Below are 19,320 nucleotides of genomic sequence, written 5' to 3'. Positions count from 1 at the left end.
TGTGCTGCTTAGGCAGCTGAAAACCAGAAAAGTGGTAAAACTAAATAAAAGGATAATATGGGAGGTGAATTTTGGAAATCTCATCTGGATCACAGGAATTTAACTTTCTGCCATTGTTCACCCCAGCACCCTCCTCCAAAGACTTGTCTCCACTCACGTGTAAAAAAGACCATTTATACAGCACTATTGCCCCCCCTAGCCTGTGTCATTTAATCAGGCCAGGCAAACCCTGGCCAGGGCAGGCTTAACACTCACAAGCAGCAGCATACTGAAAGACACTGCTATTTCTATCACACCAGCACAACTTCAGGAACTGCCTCCTTGTTTATTAAAATGTAGGGCCAGTGCCCGGCCCCCTGTGTTTCTTTAAGACCCACTCTCGTGTGACCTAGGGAAAACATACGTTCCATGGTGCGCTGCAGACTGACAGACATGTGTCTCTGCCCCCAGGCAGCGCAGCTCGGATCAGCACGGCGGCATGACAAACTACAATTCATGCACCTGCTGGGAACACTTCTTTAAGCATGGTTTTGTCTCCACGAGCTGGAGACGACGGCCCCAACAAACAGCCACCGGAGCTGCACGGGCGGCAAAGCAACGCAGTGGAGGGGATGGGGGCTGCAGACCCAACAGCCTGCGGATGCTGCAGGGGATGTTAGGCAGAGGAAAGGGTCAATTGTTCTGAACAGAGTAAGCAACAAGTTAAATTAGAGCAAGGAAAATATAGCTACGCCAAGAGGAAAAAGCCTATGACTGACGGCAAGCGTGATGAGGCAACAGGCCCCGGTGCCAGAGGAAGTGCTGACTATCGGCCACCACCATCCTGGCGAGATGTTGTCGTCGTTGCCTGCGAGAGGATGGAGCCTAGCCGCAGGAACGAGCTGCGCAACCCACTGCTGCTCCCTTCCTTTTGGGCTAGGGAGATTAGCCATTTCAGGCCTTCCCCGCTACGGGCCGAATAGTGGGGTGGTTGTCCAGCTCCTCCCAGCCACCCCAGGAAAGCACAGACCACCAGGGTGTGGTCTCTTGAGCATTTCACTGCTTTTTTTGAACTTATTGTAAAATGGAAGAGAAGCCTATTGCTTGCTTATGGCTTTAATATGAAAGCAATTGATGTTTTGGAGGGATGGCAATATGCACAGTATTAACCCGGTTAAGCTGATTGCTTTCTCTGACAGCAATGAAACCTTGCCAAAGAGTGAGCTGCTGAGTGAAACACTTTCAAAAGAGCAGTCACCGACCTGCAGACAGTTACCCCTGGCAATACTGTAGGACAGTGATCCAGCGATCTTTCAGGGGGCTGAGGCATAAACCAGCCTGTCTCTGACCTGGATCCAACAAACTCATCAAGTCTAAACGTTTGGCAAATTCTTCTCCTTGCACGTACCTTTGCAAATGGGGACTAGGTATTGGGTATATATAAAAAAACCACGTGAAAGCAGATGTTAGAGCAGGTGGGACTTCTGGATTATCTGATGGAAGAAGTGACCTGTGGCTCCATGTCATTGGTATCTGCCGAGGCCAGTGGGAGGAGGAGGCATGGCTCCAGCGAGGACTGCCGAGGGATCGCCCTGCACACGCAGGACTGCCCGCCTCATTTCATTTCCACGTCATTAGTCCGGCTGGGCTCTAAGAACCTCCCCTTTCAAAGCCGTCCGATAGAGACAGCTCATTAGCAGCACCCAACTGCAGCCTGGGCTCCCAGCAGCTGCAATAAGAACAAAATCCTGAATTTTAGCAGTGAGGTTGGTTTGTTCTCCCATCAGCAAACCAGATCAGTCAAGGATTCACGCTTGGCAAGAAAGGCAAGATCGCTGCGAGAACAGGGACTTCAGAGCCACATTTCTGAAGCATGGTGAGGACAAAGGAACAAACGTTACCCTGCGGCAAAATATATTTAGGGCACTGATGTATTCCCGACTAGGAGCAGCGTGCATTTTACCTTGCCACCTCACATGCAGTCATAACCAGCATAGGATATTACCTGGCAGCTCCATGGATGTTCATCGGGCAAAGACCATCAGTGCAAAATGAGCAGATAAGAATTTGTTGATATGAATGGGAGAGAAAGAGGAAAGAAACTCTAGAAGTGAATTGAAGCAGTCAAAACTGTGCACAGTTTTGTGCCTCATTTCAGGTTCCCAAGCCATCTGAGCACAACCTACTTTTTTTTTCCTCGTCACAGCCATTTTGGGTTTCTCTCACTGTTCCCACCCACCCTGACCAGAGATGCTGCCTGCCGCTGCGTCTCAGCCCTCTCAAACCCCCCGCCGGCGGCGGAGCAGCGGCTCCCACCCGCCCACACAGCCTCACCAGTGGCCACCCCATACCAAAGGGCCATGGAAACGCTCTCTTGGCCGGGACGTGGCTTGGGACACTTCCAACCCACTTTGGACCCAGCTATGGCGCCTGGGTCATGGGCGCTCCTTACCAACATTTCTTCCTTGAAAGCGGGGGGAGAGGTTTCTCTCCTCTCTTCCTGGAGCTCTATACATGGCAATTAATGTCGCTTAGCAACAGGACTTCCTTTTAAGATGCTTTTTTGTCATTTCAAAGCCTCTGTGCCAAGAGTTCTTTAAATAGCCTGAACTCACACTGGCTCCCTCAGTTTGGCTTTTTTGTTTTATCTCTGCCCGGTTTCCTCCCGTTGCAAGGTTAATATCTGCAGCCAGCCAAAGCAAAGCAAACCCAACAAAAATGCGACTCCCAGGGATCAGTCCAGCCTCTCCATGCAAGGGCTGGGAAGCTCCTTTTCCCCAAAGCCATGCCAAGCTACACCCGATAGAGACCAGCTGAGGAAAGGGGAAGCTTGGGCGGGTTTTAATTCTGATTTTTTGCTTGCTACTCAAGTTGGACTTACAGGTACAACCAGAATTCTCTCTCGTCAGCCTAAAATTAGCGTGCAAGACTTGCGCAGCCCAGTTTGTCAGATTCTGTATTGTTCTGACAGAGGAAGAACGGCCTGTTACTAATCATTGAAATTGCATTTTATCTTGGCTTTATACTACTGATACAACACACGGGGAGCAAGAATACTGGGTATTTTGCTTGCTTAGTAGGGAACAGAGGCTGCATTTTTGAGATCGAGAAAAGCCTTACGGCTGTTTCACAGAGTAACAGGGGGCTCCAGCACCGAGATCCTCAAAACATCTTCTGAATTTTTGAAAAATCACGAGCTACTCAAAGAGGATAACACAACAACGGTAGTTGTACAGAAACGGTATTTGCAGGGAGAGTATAGGAGACATCCCCCTTTGCAGATGAAACGGATGTACAAGGCGTCAGTAAATAGGCAGTTACTAATTCCCGTCAGCAATTTCCTTTCCGCATAGCGCCTTTGTGCTGGCTGTTTTCGGTTTGTGTTTGGTGGGACTTCACGTGGCTTTGCATGCCCCAGCCATGGCCAACCCGGCTTCCTGGCCGGCAGGCAGGGCACAGGATGCAGGCGTTGGGGCCAGGAAGCGCAGCCTGGCCTCTAGCAAGCTGTGATCATCAGCTGAACGTTTATTCATCCTGCCTACTAAAAAAATAGCACCGATGTCCCCCTGAAGTCCAGGGGTCCCAGGACCTGGCGCAGCAGCAGCGCCCTGGCTGAGCAGCTTTGCCATCAATGCTTTTGAAAGCTGCCTCAGATAAAATCCACGTGAGGACGAGCCATCTATGGAGAGGCAGCCAGAGGAGCACACTCACTTCATTTGTTTGGGATATTTCTATATGCGGTGCTCACGTCGCGTCCCTGGTCACACGCTTTTTCTAGGTTACTTCCTGTGCAAGTGGTTTGCTCGAGTCATGGAAATTTCAGGTTGAAGCTTTGGTGTGCTTTCAGCATTAACCTTAACCGTCAATGCCAGAGGACAGAAGCTGGTGGGCTGGTCCTCTGCCAAGGAGCAGCGGCACAGCAGAGGAAGAGGGATCCCTGGGGCGGGGGGACGCTGCAGCCTGGCCCCCCGCTGCTGGAAACGCGCAGCGGACGGGCTGGCTCCCAGCTGGGGAGGGCACCGCAAGCGCGGTCCTGCAGCTCCTGTCCCTCTTGGTGGGGTGTCCCCGCCACCCCTGAGGGCAGGCGAAGGGACATTGCTCACGTGCTCAGAGAGCATGGGCTGGAGAGCACATCTGGCTGCTGCCTCCTGCCCTCGTTTAGGGTTTCAGAAAGATCAGTTGCTGCAGCACGAAGCAGAGGGATTTCACATAAAGCCTGGTAACATCTAACATTTTTTATGGCGCCTTTTTCTCCCTGCAGGTGATTTATGCTCTTGCTGCGTCATCTTTTTTGAGGCTTTTCCTCAGAGCACAGGCTGAGCCCACAGCACCTCCTGCACCGGCAGCAGAGCCTGTGCAGGTTTTCCTGCTGGAAAGTGGAGGTTTGTGGCAGGGCAGGGCAGGTGGTCCTGGTCCTCCCCAGCTGCCACGTCTCCTCTTGGGGCACCACGCGGCCGCAGTGTGGGAATGGTCACAGCCCAAATCCCACTGCCTCAAGGCCCACCCCGGTCTGGGTTCTTAACATCCAGCATTCAAAGCAATCATTTGGGTTCCTATCTCTTGCTTGTGGTACCAAAGAAAACAACAAACAAGGAAGATCTGAAATCCATACTTGAAAGAAATGACTGAAAATTATTTTAATACTTTAATCCTGTATAAACAGGTATTTTGGAAGTCTTGCTGTGTTGGGTTGCCAATCCCTTCTTCTTCAGAGCTACAGAAGACCCAGGGATTGACAGGATTCATCTCTTAAATAAGAGAGCGTTAAGATCTTATAGGAATTCTGAGGGTGCTAAAGTCTGTTTAATATATATACACAACTCATTGCATTTTTTCTTTTTTTTTTTTTTTTAATTTCTTAGATTGATTCCCACTTACCCCTACAGTCACTACGCATTTTTTCCAAGGCAACCCTGGAAGAGGAGCAATTTCCCAGGTTAATCCCACCTGTGGCACCCCTCAGGGGCCAGGTTTTTTGGAGGTGCTGTGCTCAGTGCTCCGACCGGGAGCCTTTCCCAACGCGAGGGCCAGGCCAGGCACAGGACCAGCCGGGTGGATTTGACACCAGACAGGATTTCCCCTCGACCCCACCAGCCGTCCTCCTGCCCGGGTGGAGAGGCTCCTGCAGGACCCAGGATCCCACCCAGAAACGGGGGCACCTTTCTGCAGCGGGAGCGGGAATTGGCATCCCGTGACTTCGGCATTGTCCCGACAGCCCATGTGATGCCCACGTCCGTGCCACTTGGCTGGGCTGAGGAACACGCCAGCACTTCACCATCGTGGTCCCCGCCAGGACCAACACGGCGTCCATGGTGGTTTTTAAGCGGGGCAGGGCCACCACCCGCGGACACACACTGGGGGTGACTCACCGCGTTTTGGTGAGCCTCATGAGCCATTCCCCCTGTCTAGCTCAGAAATCAGTTTAAAATGGAGAACTGCTGGGGTGATGCACAGCCCTCTCCAGGGGACTTTCTGATTGCAGCACAGCGTGACTTGCTTGTGGGGTGGCACGGTGCCAGAGGGGCACCGGCAGCAATTTACTTGGCCCTCAGCAGCGTTCAGCATCTCACGAGCGCTCAGTGACAAGCACTGTTGCACTAAAGCCAATTATTACCGCTGCTGTTCACACGCTCTTAAATTTCCCATCGCCAGAGTGGGAAGAGTTTTGGCCAAGCACACAGAAAGTAATATTATGAAGAGAAAATACTCTCCTAGTAACCCCCTGTGGTCTGAGAGCCCCCCTGAACGTGGTGATGGCCAATACTTAAGAACAGCAAACACCATCATTAAAAGCAGAAGGCATGCAGGAAAGGAGGGATGTTTAATGTGGGAGGTGAATCAGCCTGCAACGGCCCCGGGTGCCGCAGCACTGAGACCCTCACGCTAACTACTGCCATAAACTCTTACCCCTCCCCATTCACTCCTTTACGAGCACAAGGAGCTAAATTAATCAGATAGGCACATGTAATTAATAATGCAGACACCTCTAATCATTAGTTATTTTTACTAAGCTCAGCGATTGCTTGTGCACATGGATGAGAAGAGGAACTTCAGTCACCCAATACCAATTCCATAATGAATTCTTCATTACCTGAAATTGAGGCAGACCTTGAAATTCATTATTTGCATCATAAAGCTTCAAATTTCCTCAAAAAACACTTCTCTCCCCCCCCACCCCCCCCACCCCCCCCAGTCTCTGGAGTTATTTATACCCCTTGATGTCACACGTAAATTCCGTGACACAGTAATATACTTGCACTGCAGGAAGAGGCAGGATTAGCTTCAGCTGATATCTCCTCCTGATTTAAAGGACTTTTCTTCCAAAACAACACATTCATCTTAAATTCAAGGTTTCTGATCCCGGTGGTTTGAGGAAGCATCCATGCCACCAGGGCTCATAGCCTGCCAGAAACAAGACACAGGGTGCGAGCGTGAGTCCAAGCTGCCGCCAGCCAGGAAAGTGCAGCGGGGAGAGTGGGGATGCCCCACGCCTTAGCCTTTGGGCCTTAGCATAGAAGATAGCAAATAACCAAGGAGCAACCATCCCAAAAAACAAATTCCTCTGAAATTTTTGCTACCAGCTGCAGGGGGAGCAGGATTTCCAGCAAACATGGAGCTGGATGGGAAAGAGGCAGAGCTGTAAGTGGGATAGGGAGTGAGCTTTTTAGCTTGTCATTCAGGTAAGTTATTTTCTTTTAAATTTTGTAAATTAAGGAGAAGGAAAAAAAACCCAGCCAAATCAGATCAGCGCAGAAGCATCCTAGCAGCAGACAAATACAGCAGCAGGGCACCGGTGCCGTGGCCTCTCCACGCCCACCAGCCACAACAGTCCACCCAAGAGGCTTGGGAAAGACGCAAAAGGGAGTCAGCCCTGCACTGGATTTTAAGCTTTGCTCCTGCCACATTGCCTGCTCCCCTCTCCCCCGCCACCTGCAGGGATGAGCACAGCTTGGCTCAGGTAAAACCCGATGGACACATCAACTCCAGCTACCAGTGCAGCCATGGCCTTCATACACTATTTCAGAGCCGAAGCCACTGGTCTTGTGCATGTCCTTGGCACCAGAGAAGCCCAGATATCTCCATCTTCCTGGGTGTCGAGCTTGATGCTCTCCAGTTAGCATCTTGATTGCTTGAAGCTTCACTGATTGAGTTACCAGGGCTGGATCAGCTCTGCGGTTCAGCCCACCCGGCCTCTCCCCATTGTGCCGGGGCAAGTTTGCTGAGCCCAGTGTGTTTTCATCGTGCTTTTCTTTACAAGGTGGTGAAGAAAGAGTGCTAGTTAAGCCTGCTGAAAACAAAGTTATCAAGCTAATAACTCAGCCATTTAAGAAAGGAAAAAAAAGGCAGGCTGATCTGGCTGGCTAGTACCAGTGCTCAGCACTGTCCCGCGCAGCGAGGACCAGATACTCCCACCTGCAGCTGCAACACACGTGTCCATCTTAGAGATGGTAGGAATATTGTCCCCCTTCAGAAAAATAATCATTACCTGTAATCTAAATACAAGAGGAAAGGATTTCATTTTCAGATTGAACTGTTCAGCTTTACTGTTTCTAACGAGAGAAGCATGGTTCAGCATCGTGATCCTTTTTGCAGCAATATGCAGATCTTGTGCCTATATGTCAGTTGTTTTACAAGTTCTTGTGACTTTCACAAGCGATGCACCAAATTTTGTTTGACTCAAACTTTCCATTACATTAAATTCCCCTTCGGTGAGATGTTGAAGTCTCACCTGCCCTCTTCTTGCTCTACCTCCTATTTCACGCTGAACTACCTCCCCTGTACTTAGTGGAGACGTTTCGCTCTACACAAGCATAAAGACCACTTCCCTCACTTTCAATTTTTAAAAAAATCTGTTCTGCCCCAGAAAAGTGTCAGTGCACAGTCATTTGACCATATTTAAAGCAAGGAAGTTCCTCTTTCAGTCCAAAACTACCGTTTTGCTCACACTGAACCCAGGAGGTTCAGCAAGTGTTTCTTTTCCTTACGACCTCCTTTCTAGCTGACTTGCCCAGTTTGTCTGACCTTTGCTGCTGTGTCTTGCTTTCATTAAGGGAAGATAGCACAAGATCATCCATTTTAGCAACCTGCCTCACTCCGTAATGGCCTGTGATTTATACTTTTTGATTTTCACAACGCTCGCCTGCGTTAGCTGCGAAGCATCCAGCACCACAGAGACGATGTGCACGGAGGTGAGTGACAGCCGCCAGTCCCTCTCGAGATACAGGAGCCGCGTGTGTAGAGGATCAGTCTCTGGTGAATACTTGCCTGCTGATGTCCAACTGTTTTCAGATCCCAAGGGGCTTCTCTCAGGGGGATCCGAAGGCCTCTATCACTGAAATAAGGCGGGTGTCTTGAGATGTGCTCAGGGACATCAGCCACTGCTCCTCCGCCTCCTCCTCACACCCGTGCGTCCGTGCACCCTCGCGCTCCCTCCTGCCGCTGCCGGGGACTTTGGCAACCCGTCAAACCAGCACCACGCTTCACCTCCCAGAGAGCTGGAAGGACGATAGAGTTTCACAGGGGTGTTTAGCAGAGATCAGAGCTAGACAGAGGACACATATAAGGATTTTTGTCTCATGCTTGTGCTCTGCAGACAGGAATTTGTAGAACTGGTACACAGAATTGGTAGGATGATGGTGTGTCTATTTGTCATTTGGTCGATGCGTGATGAATGCCATATGAGAATAGGAAGAAAGTACCAGGGTTTTTCCAGGGCCAGGGGAAAACGCTGACCCATAAGATTTTTATTTTATTTTTTTAAAGTGGGAGATAAGGAAAAACAAATAAGGATTTTGATTCAGGGAAGAAGCACCATGGAAACCCAGCCCTACGCAGCACACATTGGGGGCCAATAGCAAGTTCCTCACTGAATTAAATGTACAAATGCCTGAGCGCTGGGAGTTGCACACCGGGATCCCCCAGGGGATGGCTGCTCCTCGGCCCCCGCTGAGAGCTGCTCCGTGCCCCGAAGATATGGAGAGAGCTTACTCGCTAATTTATTTGAATGGTAAAACACAGACACTATTCTCATTTACAGTGACAGCTAAGCATTTTTTATCTGTCTAAACCACATGACACAGCAGTCAGCTCCACAGGTTCTTCTTCGCTTATCAGTATTGAAAGCATCGGCTTTTCTAAGTCTGTATTTTGCCATTTCTATAGTTACCAGTGGTGTATTATTTCAGCTTCTAGGCTGGAGCCAAGTCCCCGTGCTACAGCAGGTACCAGGCTGGCTTCCTGCCCCTCGGGTCGTGCCAAGTGCCCAGCCATGGGCTGCACTGGCTCGTCCCACCCTGCTGTGCTGGACCCGGTGCCGTCCCCCCGGCACTGAGCTCCAGCCAGGCCCCAACACACCGAGGGGGACAGCGGAGGTGCCGCACACCCCACCTGCATGGGGTATTTTGTTGTGACAAAATACCCTTTCCACTCCCTCCCAGCTCCGCCACGCTGCTGCCGGCATCTCTCTGCCCCTGCCCACCAGTCCAGCCCGCCTGCAGCAGCACAGGGCCATGGCACTCCCCCAGCGCTCCCCAGCCCCCTCCGGTTACAGGGCTTGTGCCTATAGGAAAGGAAGAAAGTGTTCGCCGTGTCCATCTTGTGGCTTGCAAAAAATACTGCTCTTTCACCTCCAGCAAGGTTACCAAGTGCCTCCACTGCCCGCCTGCCTCCCCTAAGCCACGGACAGGCAGAGACGTGGTTTGGTCTCACTCAGTCCCACGTGGATGGAAAGACCCAAACGTCATGCACCATTCCCCAGGGTCCACGTATGTGCACCTCAGCAAAACCCGGGTTAGCCATGTGCTCCCAACCCACAGGGTGCACACCTGCGCTGTCCTCTGCTCGTCCCAGACTCCAGGCTCCAGTGCATTTCTCACTGGACATCCCACCACCAGTGCTTCCTTTCTCTGGGCTAGTAGAATAGCTTTGAATGTCATTAAAACGGTCAGACTGGCCAACTGTGCAATACATGCTTTTATTTCCCTGCAAGCAGAATGTCTCCAAGCTGCCTGGCAAGATACTGCCGAAGCTGTGGCTCCCACGCAGTCCCGGGGACCCTGTCCCTCCAGGCTGCCCTGTAGCCCCCCAGGGCTTCCTCTGGGAGCAGGGCTGGGCGAGGAGGAGGGTGGCACTGCGCTGGCTGCGCCCGTGCTCCCCATCGCGGCTTGGCCGCTGGGACAAGCGCAATGCTGAGTCTCTCCGCTGCCTTGAGCAGCTGCGGCAGGCTATTCCAGGGCAGCGTTTCCCTGCGTGCCATAGTCCCAGGCTCTGGTTGACTTTCGTGCAATCACCAGGCAAAGGCAGGTCAAGCACATTTAATGAATTTCCCTGGTATCCACAGAGTAGACTTCTATACATAATAGATTGATTTATTTTCAGTCAAACTGAAAAGCCTTCATAGAAATTTTAAAGACTCAGTGTGTCAGATATGATCTTGGTCTAGCCTGAGCTAAAACTTCCTGCCATCCTCTCATTGCAGCGTGTAACTGCAGTTCAGATCCAATTAATTTGGACACGTTCCTTCTAGAAACATTTCCAGACCTGCTCTTTTTTACCTCATCTCTGCAAGGTTTACTTAAGACTTCTCTTAGAGTAAGCTTTGTTACAAGACTCATGAAATTCAGAATTTAAAACTACCTTGTGGGGATTCTTTCTTAGGCATTAATAATTCATCCAGAAGAGTAAACAATCCTCATATGTGCTAACTTCTGTAAGAAAGTACTACAGATGAGACACACTTCAAATTAGTACAAGAGAGATTCAAGGCATTCGTTTTAAAAACACACTCCACAAAACCCCAAGGTGCTACGTTGCAAGCCGGCACTAAGGCTTCCTAGGGTTCTGGCTGCTATGTTTTTAAATAATTCAAAATACTGTTGGTTTTTTTTTGAAGTGCCATAGTTTCCTATTTATATTTGCAGTACATACCTCTTGCAGTTTCACTATATATTTTCCACAGATTACCATAAATAAAAGCTATAGCTGTGAAGGTTTAGGACTGAGGGAGATTCCTGAAAAACTACCTGTCACAACCGAAATCCTTGACTTCAGCTTCAACATGCTCCCTTCCCTGCAGAATTCAACCTTCTCTAAGCTGAAGTCTCTTCTCTACTTGGACTTAACAAGGTATGGGATAGCATCCTCACTTTTGCCCATCAGGTTGGTCAAATGCCCTGCCCGAGGCTGGCTTCCGGAGCACACCAGAGCAGCATCTCCCTGCCTTCACAGGGAAACCACCAGTAGCACTTGCAGGCAGCTGTGAAGTATTTTTCTAAGCAGAGATTGATACACTTGGGCAATATCTATGTTTCTCCTCTGGTGACAATCATTTGCAGGACAGCGGGTGAAATACGCTTTTTCCACATATTACAGTAGCGACAGCAAAGTCACTAAAGCAATTTTTTAATTCACTTTTCTATATTGTTCCCTAAACCCTAGAGAAAGACAGGTTTGGTCCTTGTAAATGCCCAGCTTTTTCTATAGGAAAAGAGATTTTCATTTTATTAAGCTGGACACTAAAAACCTCATGTCTCCCTGATTTCTACAAATGCCTCCGCACACCCATTTCAGGGCAGGTTTTTCTTCTTACCAGGACCCTATATTTCAATGTGAGCTTACAGATGTCAGGCAAGTGTCACTGGAAGAGACAGACACTTCTATCCTGGTGAAGGCCACTGATCATGAGTTCTTACAGACATGAAGTGCAGTTTGAGTTATCACGTATACAGGGAGAGTTTTGCGAGACGGGCCGCTGATGCTGGCTTCTGTTGCTTTCTCAAGGTGTCAGATCAACTGGGTGTACGACGGTGCCTTTCACAACAACAAGCAGCTGAAGACAATCGTGCTGACTGGAAACCTGCTCATGTTTCTGTCTGACACAGCGTTTGCTGGCCCACAGTCCCTGGAACAGCTTGTCTTAACGCAGACAGGAATAACCAGTATGTCCTTTATTCCAATGACAAATCTGGACAGCTTGGATACCCTCGACTTGGGCAGCAACCACATATCTTCGCTGCAGCTTCCTCCCAACTTTCCCACTCAAAACCTCAGATACCTTGACTTTCAAATGAACAACATAAGAGCAATCACAGCAGAAGATGTCCGCATTCTGCAAAAGACCAGCAATATAACTCTCACCTTTAAAGGCAATGACATTATATACATTGAACCTGGAGCTTTCCAGTCCCATTTCTACAGTTTGGACTTCGGGGGCTGCACTGACATTCCTAGGGTCCTGGCGGGGATACAGAACTCCACAGCCCAGACCCTTTGGCTGGGAACATTTCACGGTGTGGAAAAGGAGCCCTACATAAGCCCGAATGTTTTACAAGGCCTCTGTAATATCTCTGTCAAGGATCTCTATCTGCAGCTACGGCACTTCAGAAACCTAAACGCCGACACATTTCAGTGCTTGACCAGGCTCCGAAAGCTGGACCTAACTCAAACCCACATCAGCGCATTGCCCCCTGGCATCAGCGGCATGAGCTCGCTAGCAGAGTTAGTTCTCAATGCAAACTCCTTCGAGCACCTCTGCAACATCAGCTCTGCCGCCTTCCCCTCCCTCACCCACCTCTACGTCAAGGGGAACTCGCAGGTCCTGCAGCTGGGCTCTGGCTGTTTGGAGAAATTGGCAAAGCTTCGACATCTCGATTTAAGTAAGAGTTATATTGAAAGCTTTGACTGCTGTAACAAAGCACTGAGCGGTTTGAGCAGTCTTCGGTACCTGAATCTGAGCCACAACATACAGCTCCACCTCCAAGACGTGCTCATTAAGGACGGTGCTAACCTGGAGCTGCTGGACCTAGCTTTCACTCCTCTTCATATCAACACTTCACAGGGTCCTTTCCGAAATTTGCAACTCTTGCAAGTGCTGAATCTTTCCTCCTCCCACATTAATACTAGTATTCAGCATCTCTTTCAAGGCCTGGAAAACCTCATGCTCTTGGACCTTAGTCAAAATAACTTTGAGTCAGGAATCATACCAAAGGACAAACTGTTCCAACAGCTATCCAATTTAGAAGCACTAATTTTATCATCCTGTCAACTGACAGCAATAGAAGGCCAAGCATTTCACAGCCTCAAGAAATTACGGCATGTTGATCTGAGCCACAACAAACTTGTTGCATTCAGCACGGATGCATTTTCAAACCTCAAGAGCATCTATCTCAGTTTTGCCCACAACAGGATCCGTATTGTACCACATGACAAGCTAGCGTCCCTAGTTGGCCACTGCGTAATCAATTTAAGTTACAACCCTCTGGACTGCACCTGCTCCAATATTGGGTTAATAACCTGGTACAAGCAGAATCTGGATAAAATCGAAGACCCTGAAGAAACGAGATGCTCTGAACCCAAATCGCTAGCTGGGGCTCAGCTGGCCACCATCTCGCTCTCCTGTGGGATCAACACAGCAGGAATCATTGCAGTTGTCCTGGCTGTTTTATCCTGTGGTGCCATCTTCGTTTGGGGTGCTCGCTATTTCAAGCAAAATTACCAGCAAATATAAGTTTATGATGGAGATATGGAAAAGATGTAAGCAATTGTATTAAGATGAAAGACAACTTACTGTTTTTGCTTCTGACCTGTATGTTCTTAACTTTTGTAATACCCTTTCCATTTGTATTATAACTTCTAGAAAAATGAAAAAAAATTATTTGAGAACTGGAAAAATAAACTATGACCTGAGCCTTGAACATGAATAACTTCTCTTATAGAGAAATTCCAGTTCGACTCAGTGTTAGCCCTGGTGTCCCAGCTACTACGGCTAATGCACCTGTAAAGGGAAGATCCAAGGGCCAAAATGCAAACCTTGTTCTCTTTAAAAAACAGAAAACCAAGCCACCCCCCCCCCCCCCCCAAAAAAAAAAATCCCAAACCAACGAAACCCTCACCCTCTAACAAATACCCTTGAAAAATGATGTTGTTTAAGAGCTGGCAGTAGTGTACCCTGCTCCGCTAAAAAGGAGAAAAACTTTCTGTGAAGAACAGGCGCAACATTCATAGTCACATAAGACCCATTCCTGCAGGACTGAGAGAAACAGCCTGTATCATCTCTCCAATATCTTTAAAATATTTTTGGTCCTTAGAAAGTTCCTGACCATTGAACCTCTGTCTGTCCATCTCTCGCCTTGGGGCAGGCCCCGCTCCTGTACTATTTACTAGACTCCATAGTAAGCAGGGCCTAGCAACAATTTCAGCTCTAGCCATAAAACTTGTAGATTTGGTCAAGAATCCGCGGGTGCTTGGCACTACGCTTGCCTGCACAGGGCAGGTACACCAGCGCCATCAGCTATGATGCTTTCCTGTGCCAGCCTGGAGCGGACCGTTTCCTCCAGCAGCAGCCCAGGAGAGAAAACTAGAGACTGCAAAGGCTGCGGCGCAGCGGGGAGGAGCAACCCCATCCCACCGGTGCTCCTGGTGCCAACAGCTACTTCATGTTGCTTCTGGCACGCGTCCCTGGAGCGAAGTCAGAGTCTCTTTGCTCCAATGGGACATGCAACAGCTAGGCAGGAAGACAGACTTCTTATTATTTACTTTTACCAAACAACCAAATCCTTTTTTCTGCCATCACACATGAATAAACCCAGTGGCGAGACAAAGTATGCGCGTTTGACCAAAGGTCTGATGGGAGCTTACTGTGCCTACTCATCTGCCCTGTGTTACCATACTGTGATTTATGGCACCAGTGCTTTAATAACAGGCTAACCCTGACGTATAGACACAGCCTTCTCAGAAGGTATGACCCTTCTGTCTCCACAGCAGAGCACGCACCACATGGAGTCTTGCCCTGCCCCAGCAAGGCTCCCCGGTGTGTTAAGCCGGGAGCTGCAGTTGCTCACTGAGACATGGAAGGCGAGCTCTCTCTCAACACTTTCCATGCAGGACTCCACATTCCGCTTCAGCTCCTGCCCCAAAGGCATTTCCTCGACATTTTCCTTCATAACATGCTGACTAGCTAAGATTTCAAAGATCCTTGCTGGACTAGAATGTTTTTAATCATTTCTGAAGACACTGCTGTCAAGAGTCCCTGCTCGGTCTTCTCAAGGAAGAAATATCTCTCTTATTTGAAAAGCCCCTTTTACCCTCTGTAAGCAGATCAGACTAACGTAACATGGATTTTTGCAGCTTTCAGATGCCTTCACATCACGTACGCCACCTGCCTTACCCCACAGCTTCTCCTCCTCCTGCCTTTGTAGCCATGTGCTGCCCAAGGGCGCACAGGGAGAGACGTTTGATGTTTCCTCTCCAGTTGCCTATAAACACTTCCAGATTTTGGGTACCGGGACGTTGGCTCTCCTCACAACTGTCCGTATTGCTGATCCATATTCCCCGTTTCTGTGGCTGCTGACACGCTCTGCACAGAAACCTCCTCCTGACCCCATCAGCAGGGGCTGCGCTCCAACTGCCCAGCTGCAGAGCACCAAAGCTGCACAGGCTGCCTGCGTCAGACCAGCCCTGCCGCAAGGACTAGTCTAAGGGAGAGAAACGTCACGAAGCAAGCCGCGCTGCCCGAGGCGAGGACTCCCCGAATCATCCCTGGGAGCAAGGCAGGGACGCTCTCAAAGTCAGTCCAGGGGTCAAGGCGCATTTTCCCCTCACTCTGCAAGTCTGACTGGTTAAATGAGCAACCTCGGATAATTGCATTAGGTAACAATCCAGCATGAATGCCAGCGCGTGCACCATCCAAGAGCAACCTGCTGCTTCCATTGTTTCCCTCTTAAATTTGTGGGTTCAGGAAAATGATAGACCAATAGTGAAGTTGAAAGGGAGCGTGACGCAGTTCATAGCTTGGGATAGGTGCAAAAAAAATTGCTGCAAGTATCAGGTAGTAACTGCGGAAGATTCACAAATATCAGCGACTTAAGGGGAAAATGGCATGTTGGGCTGATGCTTTCTGAAATGCCTCTTTTTTTGGAGAGAACACAGGATTTAACCACCACCAGTTTCTGAAACATTACCCAGTGTCATGGCGTAGACTCATGTGTAGACTTCAGTCGGTTAAAACTCAAAAGATGGCTGAAAAGGCAAAATGGTGAACATGTTCCTGCGCAACATATATTTGCATATAGAGTATTAAGTACAGACTTTCCTGTGACCTATCCCTTTCCCTCTACACAACTTGTTTGTGATGACCATATCTTTACCTGTTGTCATTTTTATTTTCTCTTTGATTTACTTTAGTGTGTCATCTCTGCTTTCTTATTTGCCTGCAGAATGCCATTCATAGGACATTGTGTAAACAGTGCTGAACAGCATACGCTGTATGTTTCAGGATACACAAATCCTAAATACAGGGACTGATTATTCTGAAGGAAAATTTCTTTATGGCTATAATACACTAAAATGTCCAGATTATATATTACAACTTTTGGAATTCCAAAGACTTAGTCTTCTGGGATGACTTAGCAAGGATATAAATGGAAAGAGACAGTAGATTTATTTTTCTTTATACAATTTGTTTACCCAGTCAAGCTCTGATCAGATGCAGTCCTTGGTTTCCAGTCAGGCCTTTTATCTCTTATTTTTTCAAACACAACTGGGGAGCAGGCACACAGAGAGAACAAGGGAATCACCTGAGGTGAATGGTGCCTAACAGGACTGAATTCACCACCATCCTGGCTCCTGGGCTACAGATGTCACTGAAGTCATGGTGCAACACAAAACTGCAAAATAGAATTTGTTATCAGTACTTACACAAAGAAGAAACTTGAGCAGATCTCAGCTAATGAGTCGCATTTCAGAGACTGGTAAGCACTTATCTTTATTTCAATTGGACAAACCAGAACTCAGAGCCAAGTTCTTCCTTCCCCAACTGGGCTTAAACAAGATACTATCAGTAAGATGCAAGTCAATTTTTGAGAGGATTTTACTCTGAACAGGATGGTTGAAGAGGTCAATTTCTAAATCTGTCGACTTAATTAAAAAAAAATTGATGATGCACCTTTTAAGAACTTTCTCTCATTCACTAGTCTTGTCTGTACCTGGAAGAAAGAGCAGGTGAGATCCCTTCCCAACTGCTCACTCATACCATACCTCCTTGTCTGGCAAATACAGTGGAAATTCTTCTCCAGCAGCAGACATCCTTCTCCAGCAAATCTCTCAGACATCCTCTTGCCTCTGTATCTAATTCACACCTGCATTTTGAAGGGCTTGCTGTGTGCTAGAACTTCCCTATGTTGTTACTGTCCTCTTACTCTGCAGTCTTCTCCACTCTTCCTGATGCTCTCAACTCTTTGCAGCTTGAGCCGTAACCTCTAGCGTCGCTTTCTACCCTCAGTTCATTCAAATCCATCCTTGGCAGATGTCTGGGAGATTGAGCTGGTCAGTGCTAATCAAATACTATACTATAGATATAGTCAGTGGAAAGAAAAACTGTCACTAACCCAAGCCATGAACTGGGACATGCATCTATATACCCTCTGGTATCTTCCTGCCCTGTGATTTATTTTTTCTGAGCTGCCATCTGAGCTACCATCCAAATCCAAGCTTGACATCCCTGCTAAGTCTTGCAAACTACATAGAAGAAAAATATGGGGTCTAAGGGAGCACAGCAAACTGGGAGTTCCGTGATGAAGAAGGGAGCCCATGTTTCCCTTTCAGACCATGAAAGCATTCCCATCCCAGGTGAGATGCAGTCTCTTCTTACAACACTGGAAGTGAGGACGACAGGACATGCCAGATGTAATACTAGTAACCTTTCTCTCCTGACTTCTTCCTCAACGCAAACCCCTTACACCACTCCTTTCCTTTGGCCCTGAACACTGTGGAGACTCACTCTGGGCATGCAGGTTGCTATGCCTCCCCAGGCAGAGATGACTGCTGCTGTCCACAGCCAGAGACAGCACAGCAGAGCAGTTAGATCCAGAGTCAATCCTCAACTCTAGTTATTTCCTTTCCCTGAGCTGCCAGGTCCTGCTCTCCCCTCCTCAACTCATCACACCCTCTGTGAGTGCACCAGTTTTGCAGACTATCTGCCTTCTGCTGGGTTGCAGCAAGTTGGAAAGGTTGGGGGTGACCTGCAGCTTCCCCTCACCTATTGGTTTCAAACAGAGAGCAAAGCAGGAAAAATGATGCTGTAACACTGCTGTACTTGGTTTTGTACAGAGGAAAAATACAGAGAAAACAATGCAATAATAAAATGTGAACAAAAGTAGCCCCCCTCCCTCCCCCGCTGGGCAAACAGTTCCTGGCATGTGCCAACCAGCTGTGCAGAGCTACCAGCAATGGAACAGTGAAGACACATGTATTTTAAGAGATGCTGCTCCTCTGCAAGAAGTGGAAAGATGAAAATCAGGGGAGCAATAATCCTGCCCTGTTGCTCCTCTGCCAACAGGATTTTTCTTCATCAAAGAGGGCACTGGATACTAAGGTGCTCTGCTCCATCTCCCCTGTCTGGGTCACTGCATCTATTTTATCTTCTATTATGAGAAAAAAAGAATAAAGGGAGATTTGATGACATTCAAAGGGTAGAGATTTCAGAACTGAAGAAAATGTTGCACTTACACATACTCCAGGAGTTTGTTAAGGCTGAAAATTTAGCGTGAATAAAAAAACCAATAAAGATTGGGTATTTTGAGAAGATACTAAAAAACACACTGACCTATTGTAATGAATGACGATACATGTTTTGGAAGAAATATTTAAACATCATGTGACAACCTACTGCCATTATTAGCTACCAGTCAGGATATATCATCCATCATCACCCTGTGCCTACCTGTCCAACAGCAGAGCAGTGGTTCCAGCCACTGCCTGAGATACTCAGACATAGCGAGATACTCAGCTATGCAGACCTCCTCCATTTCCAGATTAAACTGCACTTTCTCATGCAAAGTCCTCGGCTAGCATGTGCCTTAAGGGGTGCACTGAGTTGGCCCCAGAGAAAAAAAAAGAAAAATAACAACTGCCTGCCTCTGAGTAGAGCAGAGATGTGCCTTAAGTTACACAAGTGAAAGCAGTTCCAGGAAAAATGTTAACACAACAGCGTTTCATGCTGAATTTTTATTTCAATGTTATGCAACTGCATAAGTATAAATAATCGTGTTCAATATACAACAATTATGACATCCATAAGGAGTTTCTTAGAGAAAATAAGACTGCAAACACTTTATTGCACAGACCCTAACAATTTTTTTTCTGTTTTTTTTTTTTTTTTCCTGTTTTTTTTTTTGTAAGCTGAGGAATCTACAGCAGGAAGTCTAAAAAAAAACCACATCAGATCTACAATCACATACAGTCTGACCAAGTAGCACACAGGTAGGAGGATCTCTAACAGGTCACTGATAAGGTAAACACCAACAAACAGGTACTACGTAAACATAAGCTTAAGCACTATTACACTTC

The 19,320-nt window shown here is 48.1% G+C and overlaps 1 protein-coding gene across 1 annotated transcript; it reads left to right on the top strand.

Annotated features, from left to right (window-relative positions):
• Window positions 1-8,078: 8,078 nt before the first annotated feature.
• On the top strand, window positions 8,079-13,483 carry CD180 (CD180 molecule). The gene is made up of 3 exons (XM_075488614.1): window positions 8,079-8,168; window positions 10,937-11,103; window positions 11,758-13,483. Exons 1-3 carry the CDS (start codon window positions 8,079-8,081, stop codon window positions 13,481-13,483), a joined length of 1,983 nt encoding a protein of 660 aa, XP_075344729.1.
• Window positions 13,484-19,320: the final 5,837 nt, after the last annotated feature.

The sequence above is a fragment of the Mycteria americana genome, chromosome Z (assembly GCF_035582795.1).
Source record: "Mycteria americana isolate JAX WOST 10 ecotype Jacksonville Zoo and Gardens chromosome Z, USCA_MyAme_1.0, whole genome shotgun sequence".
NCBI classification, from domain to species: domain Eukaryota; kingdom Metazoa; phylum Chordata; class Aves; order Ciconiiformes; family Ciconiidae; genus Mycteria; species Mycteria americana.
This window is presented reverse-complemented; position numbering and strand designations above follow the sequence as displayed.